This window comes from Pipistrellus kuhlii, unplaced genomic scaffold, assembly GCF_014108245.1.
Source record: "Pipistrellus kuhlii isolate mPipKuh1 unplaced genomic scaffold, mPipKuh1.p scaffold_m20_p_13, whole genome shotgun sequence".
In the NCBI taxonomy this organism is placed as follows: domain Eukaryota; kingdom Metazoa; phylum Chordata; class Mammalia; order Chiroptera; family Vespertilionidae; genus Pipistrellus; species Pipistrellus kuhlii.
In genome coordinates this window covers 46,751,614-46,775,057 of record NW_023425438.1, presented here as the reverse complement: position 1 = coordinate 46,775,057, position 23,444 = coordinate 46,751,614, and the positions used below count along the sequence as shown (strand labels likewise).

At 44.1% G+C, this 23,444-nt stretch overlaps 1 protein-coding gene across 3 annotated transcripts; it reads right to left on the bottom strand.

Moving 5' to 3' along the window:
• Positions 1-396: 396 nt before the first annotated feature.
• USP39 (ubiquitin specific peptidase 39) lies at positions 397-23,285 on the bottom strand. 3 transcript variants are annotated; one of them, XM_036435897.2, is made up of 13 exons: positions 22,953-23,283; positions 20,057-20,126; positions 19,231-19,325; positions 17,718-17,854; positions 16,203-16,355; positions 14,928-15,153; positions 13,583-13,660; positions 11,506-11,573; positions 10,542-10,730; positions 5,890-6,032; positions 3,436-3,571; positions 1,632-1,718; positions 397-826 (listed from the first exon to the last, which is right to left on the bottom strand). In XM_036435897.2, the coding sequence occupies exons 1-13, from the start codon at positions 23,218-23,220 to the stop codon at positions 779-781; spliced, it is 1,698 nt and encodes a 565-aa protein (XP_036291790.1). In that variant the 5' UTR covers positions 23,221-23,283; the 3' UTR covers positions 397-778. The 3 variants fall into 3 exon arrangements, with proteins under 3 accessions (XP_036291790.1, XP_036291792.1, XP_036291791.1); XM_036435899.2 differs by lacking the exon at positions 16,203-16,355 and having other exon boundaries at positions 22,953-23,285; XM_036435898.2 differs by lacking the exon at positions 13,583-13,660 and having other exon boundaries at positions 22,953-23,284.
• Positions 23,286-23,444: the final 159 nt, after the last annotated feature.

Below are 23,444 nucleotides of genomic sequence, written 5' to 3'. Positions count from 1 at the left end.
CTGCTCCTCATCGATGACAGGCTGGCCAAAAGCCATTTCTGCGTGATTCTTCTGACAGGCGAGCTTTCTCCGGCTTCCGCTGGCCTGGCTGAGACTCTCAGAATTGCACTATAGCCAGCTGCTCTTCTGACCGTCCTTCCGTCCTTCCATCCCTCTTCCCTCACAGCCCTGCCCAATGCTGAAGCCATTCACCTCTGGACTTCTAGTTATGATAATCGATCGCTTTTGGTCAGATATTTTGTTACTCAGAGGCAAATGCAATCCTCACTGACATGCTACCCACAAGCTGACAGAAAGACACGAGTGTGGTGTCCACCAGATGACAGACTGTAGATAGGCAGTTTGTGAGGCTAAAAAAAAAACAGCCTAAGGGAAGGACAAAAAGCAAGAGGCTGGTTTACAAACAGGAAAATATTTAATTTATTCTAGGGAGAAAAAAGGATGCTACTGGCTTCATGCTCTTATTCCTAGAATCCTGAGGCGTTGAGGCTTAGAAGAAATTATCTTGTCCTCCAGATACTCGTAGCTACTCAGAAATTATTTACATAATCTGTAAAGGCGTTCTGGCTGCTGAAGCCAGAGGGGAGCTAGGCAGGAGAGAGAAAGAACATCTAAAATAAACCAATCGAAGTCGTCCCAGGCAGGTGGGCCCTCTGATGCTGTGTGTGAACCAACACCCACAGAAAGAGGCTGGCCCAGGGAGGGCCGGGTACACTGCAGTAGTTTATTTACATATTCAGCAAAGCCCCCGGAAGCAAAGCCCTGGCTGGCTTCTCCTTCAAGCCCCCTGCTGGTTGGTCTCATCATTATCACGCCTCTTCCATATCTGTAAGAAGTGAATTCAACAGATATTTAGGAGCTGGTATTCAATCAACAAATATTCACAAAATAACTATCCTGACCTAGGCAATGGATAGCCTGGGGCTCAACTTACACATTTAAGTTCCCTGAAACGAATTCGCAGAAAATACCCTTTCATGCCATTTTCACTTTTCCCTCCATCTCCTTCTTACTTCCCATTCCAAACTCCCTTCTGAAAAAGAACTCATAGTCAAGCCTACAACCTTAGACAAAGGTGCCAGGAGTTCATTCTAGAATGAGGTCTGCCCTCTTTTTGATAAAACTGCAGCTTTCCCTTAGTCTCAGTCTTCCTTCCTCACCAGGCACTAGGGCAGTTACAAAGAGAAGACAGAGACAGTCTGATCCGCAGCTCTCAACCCAGCAGAGGAGGTGGAATAACACGCTGGTGCTCCACTAAAGAACAGAGTGCTGTGGGGTCGAGAAGAGGGTTAACCTTGACTAGAGCACTGGGGAAGCTTCAGAGCCGACTCCTAACTGATGTCCTGATGATTCCAGGCCCTTCCTCCTTGAAACCAGATCACACACCTGTGCAAGACTAACCTGGCCATACACATAAACTCCTTGCTCACTCTTAAGTGTTCCGTACTTCCCTGCCTGCCCGTCTTCCCTGGAGACTCCTACACTCCCAGACTTCCAAGGCCTCACTCCTCAGAGCATCTCAACAGGTGCCCAGCCTAAGCGAGGCTCCAACCCAACCCTACTCCTTGCCTCCATGCACATCGTTCCTCACTGACCCACAACCCATCTGGTCACGTCTGTGGCCAACTCACCTGAATGTAAGCCTCCGACAGCGTGATCATCTGGGGAAGAATGTCAGTTACCTGGAGATCTTGTAATTCATACCATTTGCCCGTCCCCTGCAAAGAGTATGAAGGGCTGGGTTAGTCTGCTCACTAAATCCAAAAGGGTGTACAAGGAAGGGACCACAGTCAGAAGTCAGAAGAATCAGAACAGCCACGAGAACATCGCCCAGCAGGACTTATCCTAAGTAAAAGGGTGCATGACCTCTACTAGGCATCGTTCCATTTAAAGAGCTTTTTGGGTGTTGATTTCGGCAAACACAATTCCTGCCAAAGATTCCTTGAAGTATAATACAGTCCAAATACCTTATACCTTTTAAGAAGAATTTAGGTGAATAATAAAGAGAAGGGAAGGAAGTCCTCTACTCCTCACCTAAGACATCTGTTTGCCCTCACAAAATGACAGACTGGACACACTCACTTAGAAGGTACATGTTAACCTTTGGAAAAACCGAACAATGGACCTTCCCACCCCCACCCAATGGAACACAGTGATAGTCAAGAAAAAGTGTCCTTGGTGATCACTATTCATCCTATTAACTCACTCCTTTTGGTCAATAAAACTAGTGCTGCAAATTTTACAGCAAAACCTACCTCACTTCATACAGCCATAAGCAAAGGGAAAAGAGGTTTCTGGATTATGACAGAGGCACTTCTGGAAGTTCACCCACCTCATTCATCCAAACTTCTAAGAAATGCCAAAGACAGACCCTATGAGTATACGGTAGATACTCCAGAGAGTCCAATAGTTCAGAATACAGAAAACCTAAACAAAAGCTGAGGATCACATATCAAGTCCCCATTCCCGGCCCTAGGCCTGGTTAAGAATATCTAGGCTTAAATCCCAAGTCTGCTGACTTCAGGACACAAATTACTGCAACTATGAGGGTAGGTTTCCTCACTTGTAAACGGTGGTATTCACACCAGTTTTGGAGGTGTGCTAGGAATATATAAACGAAATAAACATGCATTGAGCACTTGGTGAACTTCCCAGGCGCCTGGTAAACAGAACAGTCCCAGAAAACTAACCAAATTAGAACAACCTGTGCTAATAATATGTGCAATGCCAAATATATCTTAAGTACATGTTTCATCCACTTCCAGCTTGAGCCAAATTCATAAAAATTTTTAGCTGAAAGGGAACGTCTAGACAAGTACCTCATAAAATTTAACTTTGTATCAATCAGAGGTTCTTGTTAAAATACAGCTTCTGATTCAGAAGGTCTGGTGGGGCCTGAGGTTCTGCATTTCTAGCGACGTTCTCATGAGGCGAGGGCTGCTGGCGAGGACTCCACTTTCAGTGGTTAGGCAGCAGCGTGGGACCGGGACTCTCAAAGCTGCCGCACAGTGGAATCACCCGGGGAATTTTAAAACATCAGTGATGCCTGCTTCCCACCTCCAGATACTCCAATGCAGTCTCTTAACCCTCAGTGACATTTTAAGCAGATAATTCTTTGCTGTGGGGATTGCCTAAAGGATACTTAGCAGCATCCCTGGCTTCTACCACATTTGAAAACGGATAGGCATATGTTACATGGTGGTCATGTAATTGGCCTGAGGTGGTACCCAGATATCAGGATTTTTAAAATCTCCCCAGTTGAGTCGAATGTGCAGCCAAAATTGAGAGCCACTGCCTCAAACTCATCGCTGACATCTTATACTTGCAGAATCCCACAGTCAGGGTGAGAAGGGCAAAGTAAAGGGAGCTGCCCTCTGAGATGCCAGAGGAGCACCAATGTTGTGCTCTCTGTGCACGAGCAGCAGGACCACTCACATGATGAAGCACGTGGATTCGGTAGGAGCCCTCGGAGGGCTTGCCGTCATGCACGATGTTGGCAATCAGGTCATAGGTGGTGTTCTTGTGCACGGCCTGCACTTCCTCAGACAGGTACTCTCTCAGATCCACATTCCTGTGGCGATGAAAATAAAGCCAGAACATCAGACAAAGCTACAGGTTAGAGAAACTGTCCTTCACAAATGAATCACAAAGCTACTGTAGCCTATCTTAGGACCTGGGATATAGATAGGCTTGCAGACCCAAGGAAGTCCAGGTTTGGGGAAATTTACATAATCTGCCATAAAAATGAGTCAAACTAGAAAGGCTGGCTCTATGGGAAAAGCACATTTTAAAAGCCTCTCTAGCAGTCAACAGTACAGTGTAGGCCTGGAGTTAATCAGACTCGAACTAGAATCAGGGCTCTGCCACTTTTGAGCTGTGTGTGAGCTTAAGCAGGTTACCTAACGTAAGGCTCTTCTACAATGAGAACGAGTCACCATCTCTGAGACAGTGAGGATCGAGACAATAGGTGACCGCCCAGCCCCTGCCTGGCCTGGGCATCAGCTGCAGCTGCGGTGTTCAGACAGCACTCGGCTCGGCCTCAGGCTATGGAACACCCAATCACATGATTATGTGGGTTACCACTGCACCTAATCATGGTAACAACTTCAATATGGCAAACCAGGCATTCTGTTTTATTTTTTTCTTTGATTTTCTGGAACCTTGCTTTTTTTTTTTTTTTTTTAATTTATTTCAGAAAGACAGGGAGAGGGAGAAACAGATAGAAGCATCAATGAGGAGAGAGAATCATTGATTGGCCGCCTCCTGTATACCCTCTTTTGGGGATCGAGCCTGCAACCCAGGCATGTGGCCTGACCAAGAATCAAACCATGACCTCCTGGTTCATAGAGCGATGCTCAACCACTGAGCCACTCGGACCAGGCCGGACCTTGCTTATTAATTTGATTTTCTTTCTTTTAGCCAAGAGGAGTAGTTACAAATAATAGAAACCAACCTGAGGTAGCCTAAGTGCAAAAGAGGAATTAAGTGCAAAAAAAGGTTTCCAAACTGGGCTGGAGCCAATCAGACCGGAGCTAGATCTGGTAGGAGCCCTCGGAGCGCTTGCCATCCTGCCCTCTCCCGGAACCAGACACAGGAGAAGTAGGACCTAACAGAGCTATCTGCCCTCTTTCCTGCTTTGATATCAGTTTTATTCTTCCCCCTCCTTTTGCAACGAAATTGTATTGAGACAGTTATTAAGAACTTTCAAGCCGAAACCAGTTTGGCTCAGTGAATAGAGCATCGGTATGTGGACTGAAAGGTCCCAGGTTCGATTCTGGTCAAGGGCATGTATTATACATTGGTTGCGGGCACATCCCCAGAAGGGGGTGTGCAGGAAGCAGCTGATCAATGTCTCTCTCTCATCGATGTTTCTAGTTCTCTATCCCTCTCCCTTTCTCTCTGTAAAAAATCCATAAAATACATATATTTTTTAAAAAAACTTTCAAATAGTTAAATAGGGAAATATCATAGATTGACAGTTAATGTGAATATTAAGAGAATATGTTAACTATATAAATTTAGAAAAAATATAACTTTTTTAGCCTACAAATGTTTATATAAATTTAAACAATACAAGGTAGAATAACAGATTATATCATACTTCCAATCTCTGCAGAACTGCCTGATGTGCTAGCATTCACAACTCGGAACACAATAATGTGAACCTGAAAGGATTCACAAGACCTGCTAACAGCGTTAAGTCTAGTGGGCACTTCTTGACAGTATCTCCCTTTGAACTTTAGACTGTGAGTAGAGACTTGGAGTCATCCCCACTGTCCACACCCAACTGTGGTGGGCAAGACGTGATGACCAGCAAACTGATGCATCTAACTGCTCTGGAGTATCTTCAAAGCCAGGCAGAGTCCTACCTGTCCTACTCTTAAGTTTTTAAAATATATTTTATTGATTTCAGAGAGAAAGGGAGAGGGAGAGAGAAATTGAAACATCAATGATGAGAGAGAATCACTGATCAGCTGCCTCTGCAACACTCCCACTGGGGATTGAGCCTACAATCCGGGCATGTGCCCTTGACCAGAATCAAACCTGGGACCCTTCAGTCCAAAGGCCAACACTCTATCTACTGAGCCAAACTGGCTAGGGCTGTCCTACTCTATTTTTATCAACTGTCTTTCACTAGAAAGAAAGACTACAATTCCCAGCAAACAGGAAAGAAGGTAAAAGGGGGATTGCTTTCAGATAAAGATCTATCCTTGAGGTCCTTTAAGTATTTGCCAGTATAGTCTTCAAATAAGAACTCTTAACTTACATAGTATAGGTAGGCTCTAATCCTTGCAATTTCCAACTAAACAGTTCAAAATTAATAGTGGAACAAAAATAAGAAATGCAGGCTCACTTCCCTAAGAGGAACTGAAGCGGGGTAATACTCACGTAATAGGGAAGTTGACAATAGTTGGGTTCTTCTCCACAAAGAAATTGTTCTTAGTGAATCTCTTAATACAAAAGATTAGATATGGAGGCAGCTTGGTGAGCTGGAAGCGCTTCAGAAAGTTCTCCTTGTAAGTCTTATATTCCTAGAGACAGAAAGAAAACTATAAAATTAGTGCTCGAGTACCAGAGCAGGGGCACAAGGTTTGCTTTGGTTTAAGATTTTCATGTAATTACCTTACACTTAGAATTCACAAGACACCTGATCCCAGAAATCATATATAAAGCTTAGGAAGGAGACTTTGGCTACAGCTGACAAAAAAATTTTTTAATATATCTTATTGATTTTTTTACAGAGAGAAAGGGAGAGGGAGAGAGAATTAGAAACATCGATGGGAGAGAAACATCAACCAGCGGCCTTCTGCACACCTCCTATTGGGGATGTGCCCACAACCAAAGTACATGCCCTTGACTGGAATCAAACCTGGGACCTTTCAGTCCACAGGCCGATGCTCTATCCACTGAGCCAAACCAGTTAGGGCAAAGCTGACTAAATTACCTCAACTGTGGGCGTCCATTTCTACAAGAAAAACAAAAATGTCAAGTGAAAAAGAGGATATGTTAAAAGCTACAGAATTAAAACCATAAAAGTTTAACTTAATTCAAAATAAGGAAGAACTTCCTGGCCTTCAGATGCATGCACTCATGGAACAGGTACTCTGTGGCAGTGAGAAACCCTCATCACTGAGTGTGTTCCAGCAGAGGTGCCAACACACTGCCATGTTCCTTCCTCCTCAAAGGTCCCAAGACTTGTGGGTCAAGTGCAATCTATCAAGTAACATTTACTGAGAACTCACTCAACATGTTCAGGAGACTGGATGGTGGAGGACCCAGGACAACCTACCCAGCCCAAGATGCTTAAAAGCTAGTGCATATAGAAGGAGAAACCAAGATGGCAACATCCTAAACTGCTGCCTCGCACAATTTCAAAACTACAACTAAAAAACAAAACAATCATCATCTAGAATAGGGGTGTCGAACTCAATCAGAGAAGGGGCCAAAATCTAAAATCCAGCCTAAATTGCGGGCCGAATGGTTTACTGAACAGTCATAAACTGTCATTGTGATGGAAATGCAGCGGAGTGCAGTGATGACAGCGCGGTGCGGGCCACATTGCAAGGCCTGGCAGGACGGATTTGGCCCGCGGGCCTTGTGTTTGACACATGTGATCTAGAACCAAAGGAAGGCTGGTTGAGTGGAAATTCTACAACTAGAAGGAAAGAGAAAAGACTCAAAGGAGCTGTGGAGGGCAGAGGTGCAGAAGCACGTGCACAGAGAGGGCTGGCAACTGAGTGTGCAGCTGGCTTTCTCAGGCAGGAGGGAGATGAAAGCTCCCAACTGCTCTGAACTCCTGTTCCGGTGAGATTCCGGGGACCCAGACTCATTCGGAGAGAAACTGGACTGTCTGGAAGTGGGTAAGGCTTGAGGGCAGCTTTCTCTCAGAGGTGCTTGCAGGAATTGCCGTGGGACACTGAGAACCAAGGGCCTCTTGAGACAGGGCTGATGGAAAGCCATCGCTGTTTGCTCCGTCCTGAAACGCCATTCCACCCAAGCTGAGCACAGAGGCTTTTGAAAAAGTCTTGTCCCATAAGGATGTCTCCAGCACAGAAGTTCTCTCAGCGTAGACACAGCTGATCCTCACAGCCAATTAATTGGCCTGGAGTTCAATTCCTCCCAGTGATATCAACGACAATCAGGGCTTAATTACAACAAGACTGTGCACACAGCCCATAAAGGGATGCACCAAGAGTGTCCACCTCAGGTAACTGGGGAGGCTGAGCCACTGGGCCCTATAGGACACTTAGCACACAAAGCCACTCTATCAACTCAGGGAAGCAGCCAAAATGCAGAGACAAAAAAACAGATCACAAATGAAAGAAATGGAGGAAAGCAAATGACTGGATATAAAGTTTAAAACCATGGTTATAAGGTTTTTAAAGAATTTTTTAGAAAAGGGCAATAAATTTAGCGAGACCCTTGATATGAAAAAGGACCAACTGAAAATTAAGCATACACTGACTGAAATAAAAAAATAATATACAGGGATCCAACAGCAGACTAAAGGATTGCAAGAATCAAGTCAAAGATCTGAAATACAAAGAAGCAAAAAACACTCCAGCAGAAAAACAAAACAAAAAAAGATTCCAAAAATATGAAGATAGTGTAAGGAGCCACTGGGACAACTTCAAGCATACCAACATCAGAATTACGGGGGTGCCAGAAGAAGAGAGAGGAGCAAGATACTGAAAACCTATTTGAAGAAATAATGACCGAAAACTTCCCCCACCTGGTGAAAGAAATAGACTTATAAGCCTAGGAAGGGCACAGAACCCCAAACAAAAGAAATCCAAAGAGGACCACACCAAGACACATCATAATTAAAATGTCAAGAGCAAAAGACAAAGAGAAAATCTTACAAGCAGCAAGAGAAAAGCAGTTAGTTACACTACAAGGGAGCACCCATATGACTGTCAGCTGATTTCTCAACAAAAACTATGCAGGCCAGATCGGAGTAGCAAGAAATAGTCAAATGATGAATAGTAAGAACTTACAACCAAGATTACTCTACCCAGCAAAGCTATCATTCAGAATTGAAGGTCAGATAAAGAGCTTCACAGATAAGAAAAAGCTAAAGGAGTTCACCACCACCAAACCAGTATTATATGAAATGCTGAAAGTTATTATTTAAGAAGAGGAAGAAGAAGGAAAAGGTAAAGATAAAAATTATGAACAACAAATATATATCTATCAACAAGTGAATCTAAAAATCAAGTGAATAAAAAATCTGATGAACAGACTAATCTGTTGAATATAATAGAATCAGGGGCATAGAAAGGGAGTGGACTGACAATCCTTGAGAGGAGGAATGGGGGGTGAGGGAAGAGACTGGACAAAAATCATATACCTATGGATTAGGACAGTGGGAGGGGGAGAATAAGGGCATGGGTTGGGATGGGAACCAGGTGGAGGGGAGCTATGGAGGGAAAAAAGAGAAACAACTCTAATAATCTGAACAATAATTATTTTTTTAAAAAGAAAGCAATTATTAAATAACATAAACGGAGAAATCCACAGTAATACAATAACAGGGGATTTTAATAGCCAACTCACATCAACGAATAAATCATCCAGATAGAAAATTAATATGGGAAATGGCCTTAAATATATAGTAGGTAACATTAGACCACTTCTAAGTTGAAGACATTTATAATTAAGTTATAGACATTTATAGAATATTTCACCCAAAGATTTTTAGACCAGTTCTAAGTTGAAGACATCTATAATTAAGTTATAGACATTTATAGAATATTTCACCCAAAGATTTTTTTTTTAAATATATCTTATTGACTTTCCACAGAGAGGAAGAGAGAGGGATAGAGAGTTAGAAACAGCAATGAGAGAGAAACATTGATCAGCCGCCTCTTGCACAAGCCCCACTGGGGATGTGCCTGCAACCAATGTACACGCCCTTGACCGGAATCGAACCCGGGACCTTTCAGTCCACAGGCCAATGCTCTATCCACTGAGCCAAACCGGTTTCGGCAAGATTTTTTTTTTTTTAATATATTTTATTGAGTTTTTACAGAGAAGAAGAGAGGGGGCTAGAAAGTTAGAAACATCGATGAGAGAAAAACATCGATCAGCCACCTCCTGCTGGGGATGTACCTGCAACCAAGGTGCATGCCCTTGACGGGAATCAAACCTGGGACCCTTCAGTCCGAAGGCAAACTTTCTATCCATTGAGCCAAACCGGTTAGGGCCAAATATTTTTTTTTTCAAGTGCACATAGAACATTTTCCAGGACATATCATATTAGGCCACAAAACAAGCTTATTAAATTCAAGAAGACTGAAATCATACCGAGCAACAACTCAGCAGATAAAAAGAAGCTTTTAACTTGATACAGTAAGAATAAATTGTTTATTTATATTTTACTTGTTTTTCCCCACTTTAATACTGATGTTATATTTTTTAAAGATGGGAATTTTTCCTACCTTTATGAGTTTCTACTGTTCTTCATACCCTTCCTTTCTCCATGCTAACCAGAGGCAGAAGGCTTAAAGGGACATTTGAGAAATACAAGAGGGGGTACTATAACTCAAGTTAAGAGTTAGGGGGAGATCAGCTAGAAACAGCACGGGTTCTGGGAGGCTCACTTGGACAACACACTTTATAATGATTGCATTAAATATGTGTGGTAATTATAAAAAGTATAAAAAGAAAATAAGTCCTAACCGGTTTGGCTCAGTGGATAGAGCATCGGCCTGCAGACTGAGGGGTCCCAGGTTTGATTCCGGTCAAGGGCATGTACCTTGGTTGAGGGCACATCCCCAGTAGGGGGTATGCAGGAGGCAGCTAATGGATGTTTCTCTCTCATAGATGTTTCTAACTCTCTATTCCTCTCCCTTCCTCACTGTAAAAAAAAAAAAAAAAAAACAATAAAATATATATTAAAAAGAAAATTAAAAAGTCAAGAGCCCAGTCGGAAGCAACTAATCAATGTTTCTACCTTTCTCTCCCTCTATCTAAAAATTTAAAAAACATTTTTTTAAGTCAAGAGAGAGGAGGGGCAGGGCTAATATGCAAATGGCTACCTTCTCAGTGATGCCGTTGAACTTGGCCAGGATGTTGAAGAGCGGCACCTGGGGGATGATAAGCTGCTCCTTCTCATCCTTGTAGAGGGGTGCGGTGGGAAGGTCCAGAGTGAGGTACATAAAGGTGGACTCCACCATCGTCTCCTGGTACTCATCATTATGAAGCAGCTGTTCTTTTTCTTCTGCTGGCTGAAATGGGGGGAGAGGGAGAGAAAGGAGTGTGAGCAGCACAGAGACCACCACAGATAGAACAAGGTTTTGTTACATTCACATTATGTTTCTTTTATATTGAAACTAGAGGCCTGGTGCACAACATTCATGCACTGGAGGGGTTGGGGTCCCCTCAGCCCAGCCTGAGCCCTTTCACAGTCCGGAGCCCTTGGGGGATGTCCAACTGATGTCAGTCAGACATCTTTAGTGCCGCCCTGGAGGCGGACAGCTGTGCTCACCAGCCATAAACCCTGCTGGAGCGCCCTGACCACCAGGGGGCAGCTCCTGCATTGAGTGTCTTCCCCCTGGTGGTCAGTGAGCATCATAGCCACTACCCATTCTGCCATTTGGTGGATTTGCACATTACCCTTTTATTATATAGGATGCATTCAATCAGACTGGGCAGTTTCACCAGCTGAATAGACAAATGCAAGAATGGATAGGCTTCCATCTTCAGAGAGTTTACTTAAATACTAGACTCTTTTTAAAGCTTTTCAATGACCTAAAAAGCTTACCTGAACCTCTGAAAGAAACATGCCTGCACCACCCACTGGCCAGACCACTTAAAGAAGCAGGCCCTATCCAACCACTAACGCCCAAACTTAAGCTCACTAAAGGGCAAACCACCACTTGGCAGGTGTATCGTAGAACCTCTTCCTGGGCAAGAGAGCACACGGGTTGTCTGAGCATCTGTGTCAATCCTATATCCCCTCAGCAATCTAATCAGTGTGAGACTCAGGTTCCACCCACTCACCAGATCAGGATGAGGAAGCTTTTTAGTGAAGATCCTCATGGTCCCCTGGAAAACATCAGTCACAATAGCTGTACAAACAGAAGTCAAAATGCAAATTGTCAGGCTAGAAAACATTTCCAAAATACAGTCCTAACTTCTAAATTTCTGATTTAGAACACCTTCTAATCATCAGATCCAAAGCTGTCACTAAACACAGAAGTATCTTTGCAATGTATGCCAACATGGTACCTTTATAATTTTTTGTGTAAATAATTTTATGTCTGTCATCTCCACAAAAATGTCCTTTGTCCCTCTAGCACAGGGCCTGGACCATAAGAGAAAAATTAAGTGCATTTGAAATGAATGAATAATTTACAGAGTATGGAGATTTATGAATCACAAAAAAAGATTCATATTCAATCACAAAAAAAAATCACAAGCAAAACAAGATTCAGCTGACCCTTGTTTTTCAATAAATGGGCAAATGTTTTTCAATAAGTATGTACAATACTACAAATGTGTTTTCTCTTCCTTCTGATTTTCTAAATAACTCTTTTCTCTAGCTTACTTTATTGTAAGAATACAGAATATAATACTTATAACATACATAACATGTGTTGACTGTTTATGTCATTGGTTATGCTTCCAGACAACAGCAGGCAATTTCTAGTTAACTTTTTTGGGAGTCAGTGTTAGACCAGTATACAGATTTTCTACTGCACAGGGGGTCTCGTACCCTAACCCCATGTTGCTCAAGGGCCTACTGCACATCCAAGGAACTTCCCATGACCACATGCTGCCTGCAAAAGGAGACAATGATTACCATGCATTGGACATTAAAGGAAAATGACAAACTAAAGAATGGAGCAGACTGTTTTGCTCTGTGGTTAGAGTGTCAGCCTGCAGACTGAAGGGTCTCAGATTCGAATCCAGTCAAGGGCATGTACCTCAGTTGCAGGCTCATCCCTAGCCCTGAAGTGGGGCATGCGCAGGAGGCAACCAATCAATGTGTATCTCTTTGTCTCTCCTTGTTCCTTCCATTCTCTCTAGAAAGGTCGATGGAGAACAAGTGAGGATTAACAAAAAAAAATTGAAAACAGAACCAAAAAAATGAGACAGAAAGCACAAAATGGTTCTACAATCCTCAAGGACAGAAGCCAGACAACTCAGATGGCTAAGGACTAAGGACACTTAGTGCACAGGCTAAGGACACTTGGTAGAGGTGCAGGGCCATCTAGTAGAAGGAACACCAGGCCACAATCCCACATCAAGAAACATCAGCACCACCAGAGCACAGAAAGAAGACAGGGAGAAAAATGCATTAGGACTCCAAAATCACTCAGCACTCTGAGCTAACTAACTCCATGAGCAATCTCTGAGCTGATCAGCATTCATAAAAAATGTCTAACATTGCAAAGACAACATGGATGTGAAGGAGCACAGGTCAAAGAGTCTGTATGGAGGCCAGCCTCCTTTCTCCAAGTACAGGCTCAGGTAAGGAACAGCATCCAGTTGCATTAAATCAACTTATAAGCCAGGCATTGCATCCCAGAGTCCTCACATTAATTAGCTTTAATAGTCTGCAACACTGCCCAGCCTGGCAGGGCCAGGATTTCTAGAGCACAATTACATCCATTTCCACATATTAAAAATTCTAGTGGCTATAATCATATTCTAATAAAAACATAGAGAGGAGCCTATTCAAGAACAAAATTCATGTGTTCATAGATATCACCCCAACACAAAAAGATTAAACGGTTCATTAGATACAGATGGGAAGTTGCAAAGTGTTCTTAAAAGGAAGCAAACAGCCCTAGCCGATTTGGCTCAGTGGATAGAGTGTCAGCCTGCGGACTTAAGGGTCTTGGGTTCGATTCCAGTCAAGGGCACATCTCTGGGTTGCAGGCTCAGTCCCCAGTGGGGAACGTGCAGGAGGCAGCCCATCAATGATTCTCTCTCATCATTGATGTTTCTATCTCTCTCCTTCTCCCTTCCTCTCTGAAATCAATAAAAATATATTTTAAAAATAAAAAATAATAATAATAAATAAAAGTAAGCAAACAAAACAGAGCTCACTTTTACAAGTGACATGACTTACTTTTCTTTTTCTTCTTTGTGCCCCCAAGAGCTGAGTGCAGAGCATTCAGAAACCAGGACAAAAAGTCTACTCCATCCCCTGGAAAAGAAGGGAGGGACAGGGTGAAGCTGGAAGCAGTGTGACAACCTAAACCACACACTGGCTGGCCTGACCCCGTACTCCTGGTTTCCTCCTTCCTCTTGGGCTATGCCACCCCATCCCCAGGGCACCCTCCTCTATCTGGCCATTAAACGCTCAAGGTCAAATTCTTAGTCTTCTGATCTTTACTCTCTCCAGAGGCTCTCTGATCCAATCAGAACCTTCGTTTACCATCTCTACTCCAAACCTGTATCTCATTAAAAGCTATTGTTGAACTTCTCCTCTAAGTCACTCCTCAGCCAGAAAAATCTTTTTAAACATGTATCTAATGTCATATCTTTGCTTTAAAGCCTTCACTGACTCCCCGTTATTGTCAGAATATAAACCAAGCTTCTCATAGAGGCATATAAACTGGACGATCACAATCTGGTCCCTCCCTCCCAACCTCCACTCAGCCCTCATCATTCTCCCTTGAAATACAAGAGTCCAGCTAATTGCAGTCTTCTGTCTGGGCCAGGCACCTCCATGCATCTGTCCACAGTACCCTCTCTTCCTGGAACGTCCCTGACCTGTCTCCCCCTCTGCCTAAAGCTCAGGTGTCTCTTCCTCACTCTGATGCCCAACCCTCCTCCCACATGTTCCAATGGGGTCCTTGTTCCACGCTCCCTCGCAGAGCATACTTCACTTCCTCTATCAGAGCACTTAACACCCTATGGTCACCTTTTTATATAACTATCTTTCCCACTATGATAGGAGTTCCCGGAAGAGAAAAATTCTTATCCCTGCAGTTCTAAAACCTACTAGCACCATGAATGAAAGGTATATAAGCTGACATAGATGTCAGAGGACACTACATGAGATCCAGGTACTAAGAGCTACAAAGTGTCCACTTTACTCACGAGGCAACAACTAATTGGAGGGATGAATACAGTCAAAATAGCTCATCAGAATATTCTATCCCGCAACATGACAAAATGAGTAGCAAAGGTGGCAGGTGCTTAATAAGGGTCGGTGTCTTTTCCCAGCTTCCTGGTCTTCACCCAAGCCATACATGTTAATTTACCAATTAGACAGGGTTTCTAGCCACCTGAGACCTCCTGGGAATCTGACCAAAGAAGGCTGATGAAATAGGAGTGCAGAACCTAACCACACTATCCACTGGACACCCACTCTAGTTACTATAAGTTTCAACGCAAAGTGGAAGTTTATTCATCAAATAAGATTTGTTGCCCTAAAAATCAAAAAATGTAAATGAGTTGCTTCTTACCTTGCTTGGTGATCTGGAAAGTCTTCTTGCTGCAAAGGACAACAGCCTGAAGCATCTCATGGGGAGAGACATGTGCCTTGAAATTTCGAGGATTCCAGAGCTTTCTCATCAGCTCTCCAAATCGCTGGACCAACAAGAACATGATATCCCCTGGAGGACGCTTGATGTTCTTATAATTGTCTTCTTCCAGGAAATAGTTCCGAAGAGGAGGAACATTAGACAGCGCCTGGAAGTCAAACATCCTGATTAATCCAAAGCCCCTTTGCAAGGCCCCTGGGAGCCAAGCTCTTCCAACTGAAGTTCTTCTAATAGAGCTGTGCCTGCGACAGCCTCAAAGAGTCAGAAGGCCCTAGCCAGTTTGGCTCAATGGATAGAGCATTGGCCTGTGGACTGAAGGGTCCCAGATTCCAGTCAAGACACATATCCAGGTTGGGGCTCCATCCCAGTATGGGGCATGAAGGAGGCAACCAATCAATGATTATCTCTCATCATTGATGTTTCTATCTCTCTCTCTTCCTCTCTGGAAAAAAAAAAAAAATTTTTTTTTAAAGTCAGAAGTAGCTGAAACCGGTTTGGCTCAGTGGTAGAGCGTCGGTCTGCAGACTGAAAGATCCCAGGTTCGATTCCGGTCAAGGGCACGTACATTGGTTGCGGGCACATCCCCGGTAGGGGGTGTGCAGGAGGCAGCTGGTCAATGTTTCTCTCTCGTAGACGTTTCTAGCTCTCTATCCCTCTCCCTTCCTCTCTGTAAAAAAAATCAATAAAACATTTTTTTTTTTTAAATATAGTGTGTTTTTTTTTAAAAGTCAGAAGTAAATGCTCACATTCAGAGTTCATGTTACAGCAACAGCTTTCATACTGAGTTTCACACAAAGTCAATTCTGCAGACACTCTGCTGACATGAATATGATACATGAGTTTTTTAAAAAAGGTATTCAGCCAAAACCGGTTTGGCTCAGTGGATAGAGCGTCGGTCTGCAGACTGAAAGGTCCCAGGTTCGATTCCGGTCAAGGGCATGTACATTGGTTGCGGGCACATCCCTGGTGTGGGGTGTGCAGGAGGCATCTGGTCGATGTCTCTCTCATCAGTGTTTCTAGCTCTCTATCTTTCTCCTCTCCCTACCTCTCTGCAAAAAATCAATAAAATATATATTTTTAAAAAGGTATTCAAGCCCTGGTCCATATGGCTCCATGGCTAGAGCATTGGCCCATACACTGAAGGGTCACAGTGTTCCCTCGCCACGCCTCTCCTCACTACACCCTTCTTGATCATACCTGAAGGACCGCGTTGGCATAGTCGTTGGCCTTTATGTTATTCAGGCCCACGATACCTGGCAGGTAAGTGGTACCATCATATGCCCGGGACAATTTGGCTTGCTTGTCCAAGTTTGCAATCTGCTGCTTTGTGAAAGTGGGCTTCAACACATACTGCAAAACAAAAGACAATTGTAAGTTGTTTTAGAGCTGCCTACATAGTTCACAAGATATATTTCGAACTGCAATTTCTGCCAAAAACAAAAAACCCTTTGGTCATGAATGTCTCATCACACCCCCAAAGAGCGTCCAACAATAGGTATACAGACTCTCCACATTACTAATCTAGAAGGAGACCTCTATGTTTAACCCAACATTGCTGAATCTCAAGTTTATCCTCCAACACAGGTCCAGCCAACCCCATGACCAAGCACTACCAGAAGCTCAGGACACTCGGGTCTCTGTGGGGTCAGGGCCAGCACATGGACCCAGAGCGGAGCAGGAGCACCTCCACCCAGCGTGCGAGGCGGAGACCTCGAAACCCCTGAGGCTGGAGGGGCAGGAGCAGATCCTTCCCAGGCCTGGAGCTACATGTGCCATGTCACAGGATGGACAGCGGTCACCACTAACTCCCTTTGAAACCTTGAATTTACTTCAGTTTCTCCCTCTGTAAATACTGTCCATAACCACTTTAACTTCAAATATAGGCTAAAAGTAGCATTAGCAGTATTTCAAACACTCTGTACACCTAGTTTTCCTTTAAAAAAAATAAAAATAAAATAAAAAGTTCCAACATTAAACAAAGCCCAAGAGGACTTCCCACACTTTCTGCGTAACTACAGTGACTCTTGGCACAGGTCACAAACAAGAGCCCAACCGAAACCAGTTTGGCTCAGTGGTAGAGTGTTGGTCTGTGGACTGAAAGGTCTCAGGTTCGATTCCGGTCAGGGGCATGTACATTGGTTGCGGGCACATCCCCGGTGGGGGGTGTGCAGAAGGCAGCTGGTCGATGTTTCTCTCTCATCGACGTTTCTAGCTCTCTATCTCTCTCTCTTCCTCTCTGTAAAAAAATCAATAAAATATATTAAAAAAAAAAAAAAAAATAGGAGCCCAGAGATGGGACAGGTGGGCCACTCTGGCCACATCATGTCAAAGCAGCGAGGACGGAATGCAGCTTGGTATGCACTGTCCTATGCCAGGCCCAATTCACATCCTCTCTCCAAGTGTGGAAAGATAACTATTTCATAAAAACGCTTTCACCCCAATTAGTAAGTAGCCATATTTTTTCAGTCCCAACCCTCAACAGTAAAAGCAGAATGATGGCGAGGCTGCAGCCTACAGGCCATAAGTATGGATCCTGCCCTCCTTAGTTGGCTTCCTGGGTCCCCCCAAAGGGAAAGAAACCTCTTCCAGACCAAGGGGCTGAGACTCCTCACTGGGGAGGGGGTTGGGAGTGGGTGGGAGGGGGCGCAGATCCCAGATGCCCGGGATGGTGCTCAGGAGGACTGGTTCCAAAGCAGCCCTCTGGACACACACCGTGATATCCTCCAGGGAGGAATCGATGATCTCATAGTTGTCTGGAAGGCAGTAAAACTTGAGGGTGTGGAGGTTGAGGAAGACATGGTGGCTAAACTGGACACTGTGAATGTAGGCGTGAGACTTCAAACCCCGGCCTGTAAGGAAGAATGAAAGGCTGTAGAGAAAAGGGCATATTCCAGAAAGACACAGATCAAGTTTGAATTTCCTCTCATTGTTTTGTACTGGAACATGTTAATATTAGCAAAAAAAGTACAATTCATTTCATCCATGAAATGAATCTCCCACATGAACTTCTCTCATCACAAAAGTTAGCAAGAATAGCACAAGTTACTTTATTCCCTAGATGGCATAAGACATTGGTTGGGGAAAATAATTTCATATGTATGAATATGAAATATACATGTGTGGCCCTACTAGGTTTGGCTCAGTGGGTAGAGTGTCAGACTGAAGGGTTCCAGTTCGATTCCAGTCAAGGGCACATGCCCAGGTTGCAGGCTCAATCCCCAGTTGGGAGCCTGCAGGAGACAGCCAATCAATGATTCTCTCTCATCACTGATATTTCTATTTCTCTTTTTCTCCCTTCCTCTTTGAAATCAATAAATACATATTTAAATATATATATACATATATAATGTGTATGTGTATATATACATACATGAGTTAATTTCATATTTTTTTAAATTAGGAAATAAAAAATTTTTGTTAGGAATATCTATGTATATATTGATATATAATATATGCACATGCATACATAGATAGATATGCACATATACATATCCTAAAGCAGTCTATCATCACTCAGTCCTGACTTTCCATTTGCCCATAGTCTGGACAATCCTGCACCTAACGTACCTTTCTTCGTTGTTGGCACTCCTTTCTAGAATCTCTCTCCCTCGCCTCATTCAAACCTTTAGGTCCTACCAGTTCAAGTCCCACCTCCACCTCCTTCATGAACTCAACACAAATACTCCAGCTAATAAAGATCTTTGTATACTTCATCTCCTGTTATCCTATTTATCCTCAGTGCCACACAGTTTAGCAGTAATCTTTACAGTCTTATAGAGTTTGCTAATTGTTCTGTGTGTTAGCCTTGATTATAAGATCCTTATAAGAGCAAGGAATGTTATTTTTATTTCTTTTGCATCATCCATTATATTATGTACATAGCATTTGTTTGTTCTGAATGAATTGAAATAATAAATTTCCAGAAAACAGAGTGAAAAAGTCCTTAGAGACAAAGGATTCTCAGAAAAAGATGAAAGTATAGAAAACAACAGAGATTCAAAAATCCAGAGACTCTGAAATCTCCTACATAAGTCTTTCATGTGACTAGTTCTTTCCCTCTTTCACATGGATTTGGGTTCTAACCAATAAGAGAACCTTCTATTGATTTTCTGAGTATTCCAATTTCCTGGGAACAAAGATAAGGATTATGAGACCTAACAGCAGCTTAGTTTCTTTGGAGCAGACCTGCAAACTTAGTAAGTTTATAATACAAACATTTACTTACCCTGAAAGTACTTGCCACACACCAGACAGGCATATGCATTGATATGTGAGAGGGAGATGGAACACAGTTTCTCAAAGTCAAAGTCCAGCACACTCCTAAGAGAACCAAACCAAACACAAGCAATTAACAGGGATGGAGGCCTAGGACAGCACCCAAGTGAAGCAGCACTGGCTCTGTGTTCCACAATCTCACCCAGCGCCCTGCAGAGGATGGTCCAATAGCCACATATAAACCACCGGCACCTAGAGGAGTAGTTCCCAGCACAAAGTGGTGGTCAATAAATATTTAAATTTGGCCGAAACCGGTTTGGCTCAGTGGATAGAGCATCGGCTTGGGGACTGAAAGGTCCCGGGTTCGATTCCGGTCAAGGGCATGTGCCTTGGTTGCAGGCATATCCCCAGTGGGCGGTGTGCAAGAGGCAGCTGATCGATGACTCTCTCTCATCGATGTTTCTAACTCTGTATCTCTCTCCCTTCCTCTCTGTACAAAATCAATAAAATATATATATTTTTTAAAAATTTAAATTTGCTACTGATACTGACACTGCGGATCCCATTATTTCACCGCACAAATTCAAAATGAGCTAAAAGCCTATGCCAACCCTAAAACAAAATGCCCTCTGACACTTTACATTGAAGAGCAAACATTAGTAAACATGGCAAGAAGCACCATTTTCTGGGCAGAAAGCTTTAAAAGGGATAAAATTTTTGAATGTGTTGGTCAACGTGCATTCCAAAGAACTTCTTGCACAGACTGCATTTTTCTTTTGCTGCTCTTGGCATTGCCGTCCTACTAACCTGTTCATGTGCATTGCCGTCCTACTAACCTGTTAATGGTATCCAGGTATGGGCAGTGGCGGCTCCTCCGGTCCTCAGAATCCACTCGGCCATTCTTTGCTGAAAGGGAAAATCATCATAGGTTGTGAGAATTGAAAACCTGTCAAATGCCAGGAAAACAAAGAAACAAATGAGAAAAGCTAATCAGGGTTAGCTCCTATACATGTGGCCTGGCAACACACAAAAAAGCCCACTATGGAAGAAGCCACAAACTGAGAGAATATATTTGAAACAGATATAACCAACAAATGATGTGTTTGCAGATTACATAAAGAAATCTGGACCAGCCAGTGTGGCTCAGCAGTTTAGTGTTGACCCATGAACCAGGGCGTCAGGGTTTGATTCCCAGCCAGGGCACGTGCCCAGTTTCAGGCTCCATCCCCAGTAGGGGGTGTGCAGGAGGCAGCCGATCAATAATTCTGTCTCATCGTTGATGTTTCTATTCTCTCTCTCTCTCTCCTTCTCCCTTCCTCTCTCTGAAATAAAAACATTTTTTTAATCTTGTGAAGCAATAAAAAAACAGATGACCCAACAAAAAATAAGAAATACACCCCATAAACATATGAAAAGATATACAACCTCATCAATAATCAAGAAAATACAAATATCCTTGCATATGATACCCCACTTCACACCTACCAGAGGGAAAAAATAAAACCAGAAAATTCCAAATGTTGGTGAATATGTGAAGCAATGAGCATACTCACATATTGCTGGGAGTCAGAACTGTTACAACCTATTAGGAAATAGTACAGCAAGATCAAAACTGAAAATATGCCAGGACCGGTTTGGCTCAATGGATAGAGCGTCGGCTTGGGGACTGAAGGGCCCCGGGTTCGATTCCGGTCAAGGGCATGTACCTTGGTTGCGGGCATATCCCCAGTAGGGGGTGTGCAAGAGGCAGCTGATGGATGACTCTCTCTCATTGATGTTTCGAACTCTCTATCTCTCTCCCTTCCACTCTGTACAAAAATCAATAAAATATATTTTTTTTAAAAAAAGCTGAAAATATACAGACCCTTTGACCCAGCAATCTATTCTATTTATGTCCCACAGAGAAACTTCTACACACATGTACCAGGAGTACTTTACTAAAAAAATATTTATAGCAGCAATGTTTGCAAGAGCCCAAACTGGAAACAACCGAAATATCCACCACAAATAAAATGGGGAAATATATTTTGGTCCATCATTAATGGAACACTGTGTAGCCATGAATACCTATCTGGCTAGAAAAAAAAAAAAAAAGGCAAATAAGGAGACTACATACAGTGATTCCATTTATATAAAATACAAATAAAACTACTACTTAGGAATACATATATGAGGTAAAAGTATAACTAGTAAAAGCAGAGTGACCAGAAAATACTCAGAAGTGAATACTTAAGCAAAGAAGGCAGACACAGCTGGGAAGGGGCCTAGGGGAGCGCTCATGATTCTTAAACTGAACAGTGTTGTGGGTCGCCTCGTATTTCTGCACATATTGTGACCAGAGGCACCAACAGCTCCAGACTGTCTTGTCAAAGATGTTTGTGAACCACCTTGGAGGGCAGAGGAGGGGGAGGCGATCTCACAGTCCCTCATCAAAGACTCAGGCTCTCTGGACTCGTGAAATGACACCAATGCTACATCCTGCCTGTTACCCATGGAATACATTATCTGAGGTCCAACAGTCCCATGTCTTCCTTCAGCATCCGTGAAACTGCCACAGGCTAAATTGGCAGGATCTTAGACTCTTCACAATTATTTAAATATTCTGTTTACTGACTCTACAGTGGGGGGTGGGGGGGACAGAAATATCAGTAATGAGAGAAAAATCATTGGTCAACTGCCTCCTGCATGCCCCACACTGGGGATGGAGCCCAGTGTGGGGCATGTGCCCTCACCAAGAATCCAACCATGACCTCCTGGTTCATGGGTTGATGCTCAACCACTGAGCCACACCGGTGGGACCACAATTCTTGCTACGAGGTAGATTTAAGAGTGTACATCATGCCCTAACCGCTGTGGCTCAGTGGCTCAGTGGATAGAGTGTTGGCCTGCGGACTGAAGGGTCCCAGGTTCAATTCCAGTCAAGGGCATGTACTTTGGTTGCAGGCACATCCCAGTGGGGAGTGTGAAGGAGGCAACTGGTCAATGTTTCTCTCTCATGGATGTTTCTAACTCTCTATTCCTCTCCCTTCCTCTCTGTAAAACATTTTTTTTTTAATGAGTGTACATCAGCCCTGGCCGGGTGGCTCAGCTGGTAGGGATTTCCTCCCGGACACCAAAAGGTTGCTGCTCCATTCCACCTCAGAGCACATAGCTAGGCTGCAGGTTTTACTGATCAATGTTTCTCCCTCACATCACTGTTTCTTTCTCCTTCTCTCTCTCTCTCTCTCTCTCTCTCTCTCTCTCTCTCTCTCTCTCTCTCTCTCTCTCTCACCAGAGCAAAAACTTGAACTCCGTTTTCCCAAACCACAGTGACTCAAAGTCAGGATTAGAATCCAGATCTCCTGTCTGTACCAATAGAAAATAGTACAAAATAGTACAGGTGCGGGTGCTCAGCGTCCAGCCTTTCATCTCTTAATAGTCTAATTCCAAAAATTACAGCAAGTCTGGCTTCTCAGATGTTTTGTAAACATTGAAGGTGACTCCTGAAAAATAACTAACAATACCTAGCCCGTGTTAGGCACTCGATCAAGTAAAGCTGCTACCGTTGTTGCTGTTGCTTAGAAATTGAATAACTGTGGTTATCATTCAGACAACTATCCTTAAGACGCAGCCGAGAGTCGTGTCGCGGACACCGGTGAAGTGTGATCCCCCACCCCAGCCCCCGGGGAGGAAAGGCTGGAGAGGGAAAAGGAGAACGCGGGAGTGCGCCCGGCCCGGCCCGGCCCCGCGCACCTCGCACCTCCCGCTCAGGCTCGGAGTCCTCGTCCGCCTCGCGCTCCCGCTTCACCCGCACGGCGGGCACCACGGGGGCCAGGGCCTGGCGCGCGCTCGCCGGCTCGGCCTCGCGCTTCACGCGCACCGGGCTGCCGCGGGCGACCGGCGCCTCGGGCTCCCGCTCCCGATCGCGCTCCCGCTTGACGCGACCCGAGCTGGCCCGTGACTCGGACTCGCGCTTCCCGCGGGTGGATCCACGAGACTCCCGCTTGGACCGGCCGGACATCGCCACTACCGGCAAAGTCGCCCAGCGCGGGGGGCACGGACTCAGGAGCGCGCGGGAGGCAGCCAATCAGGAGCGGCGCTGTGGCCAACCAGGCCCTCTACGAGTCACCGAAGGGGACAAATCTTGCCACAGAAAACTAGGAAGTGCTGCGCCTCCAGCGGCCTCTTGGCGGCTGCGTGCGCAGCTGAGCACGACCTGCAGGGTTACTGCCAACTTGCCCCAAA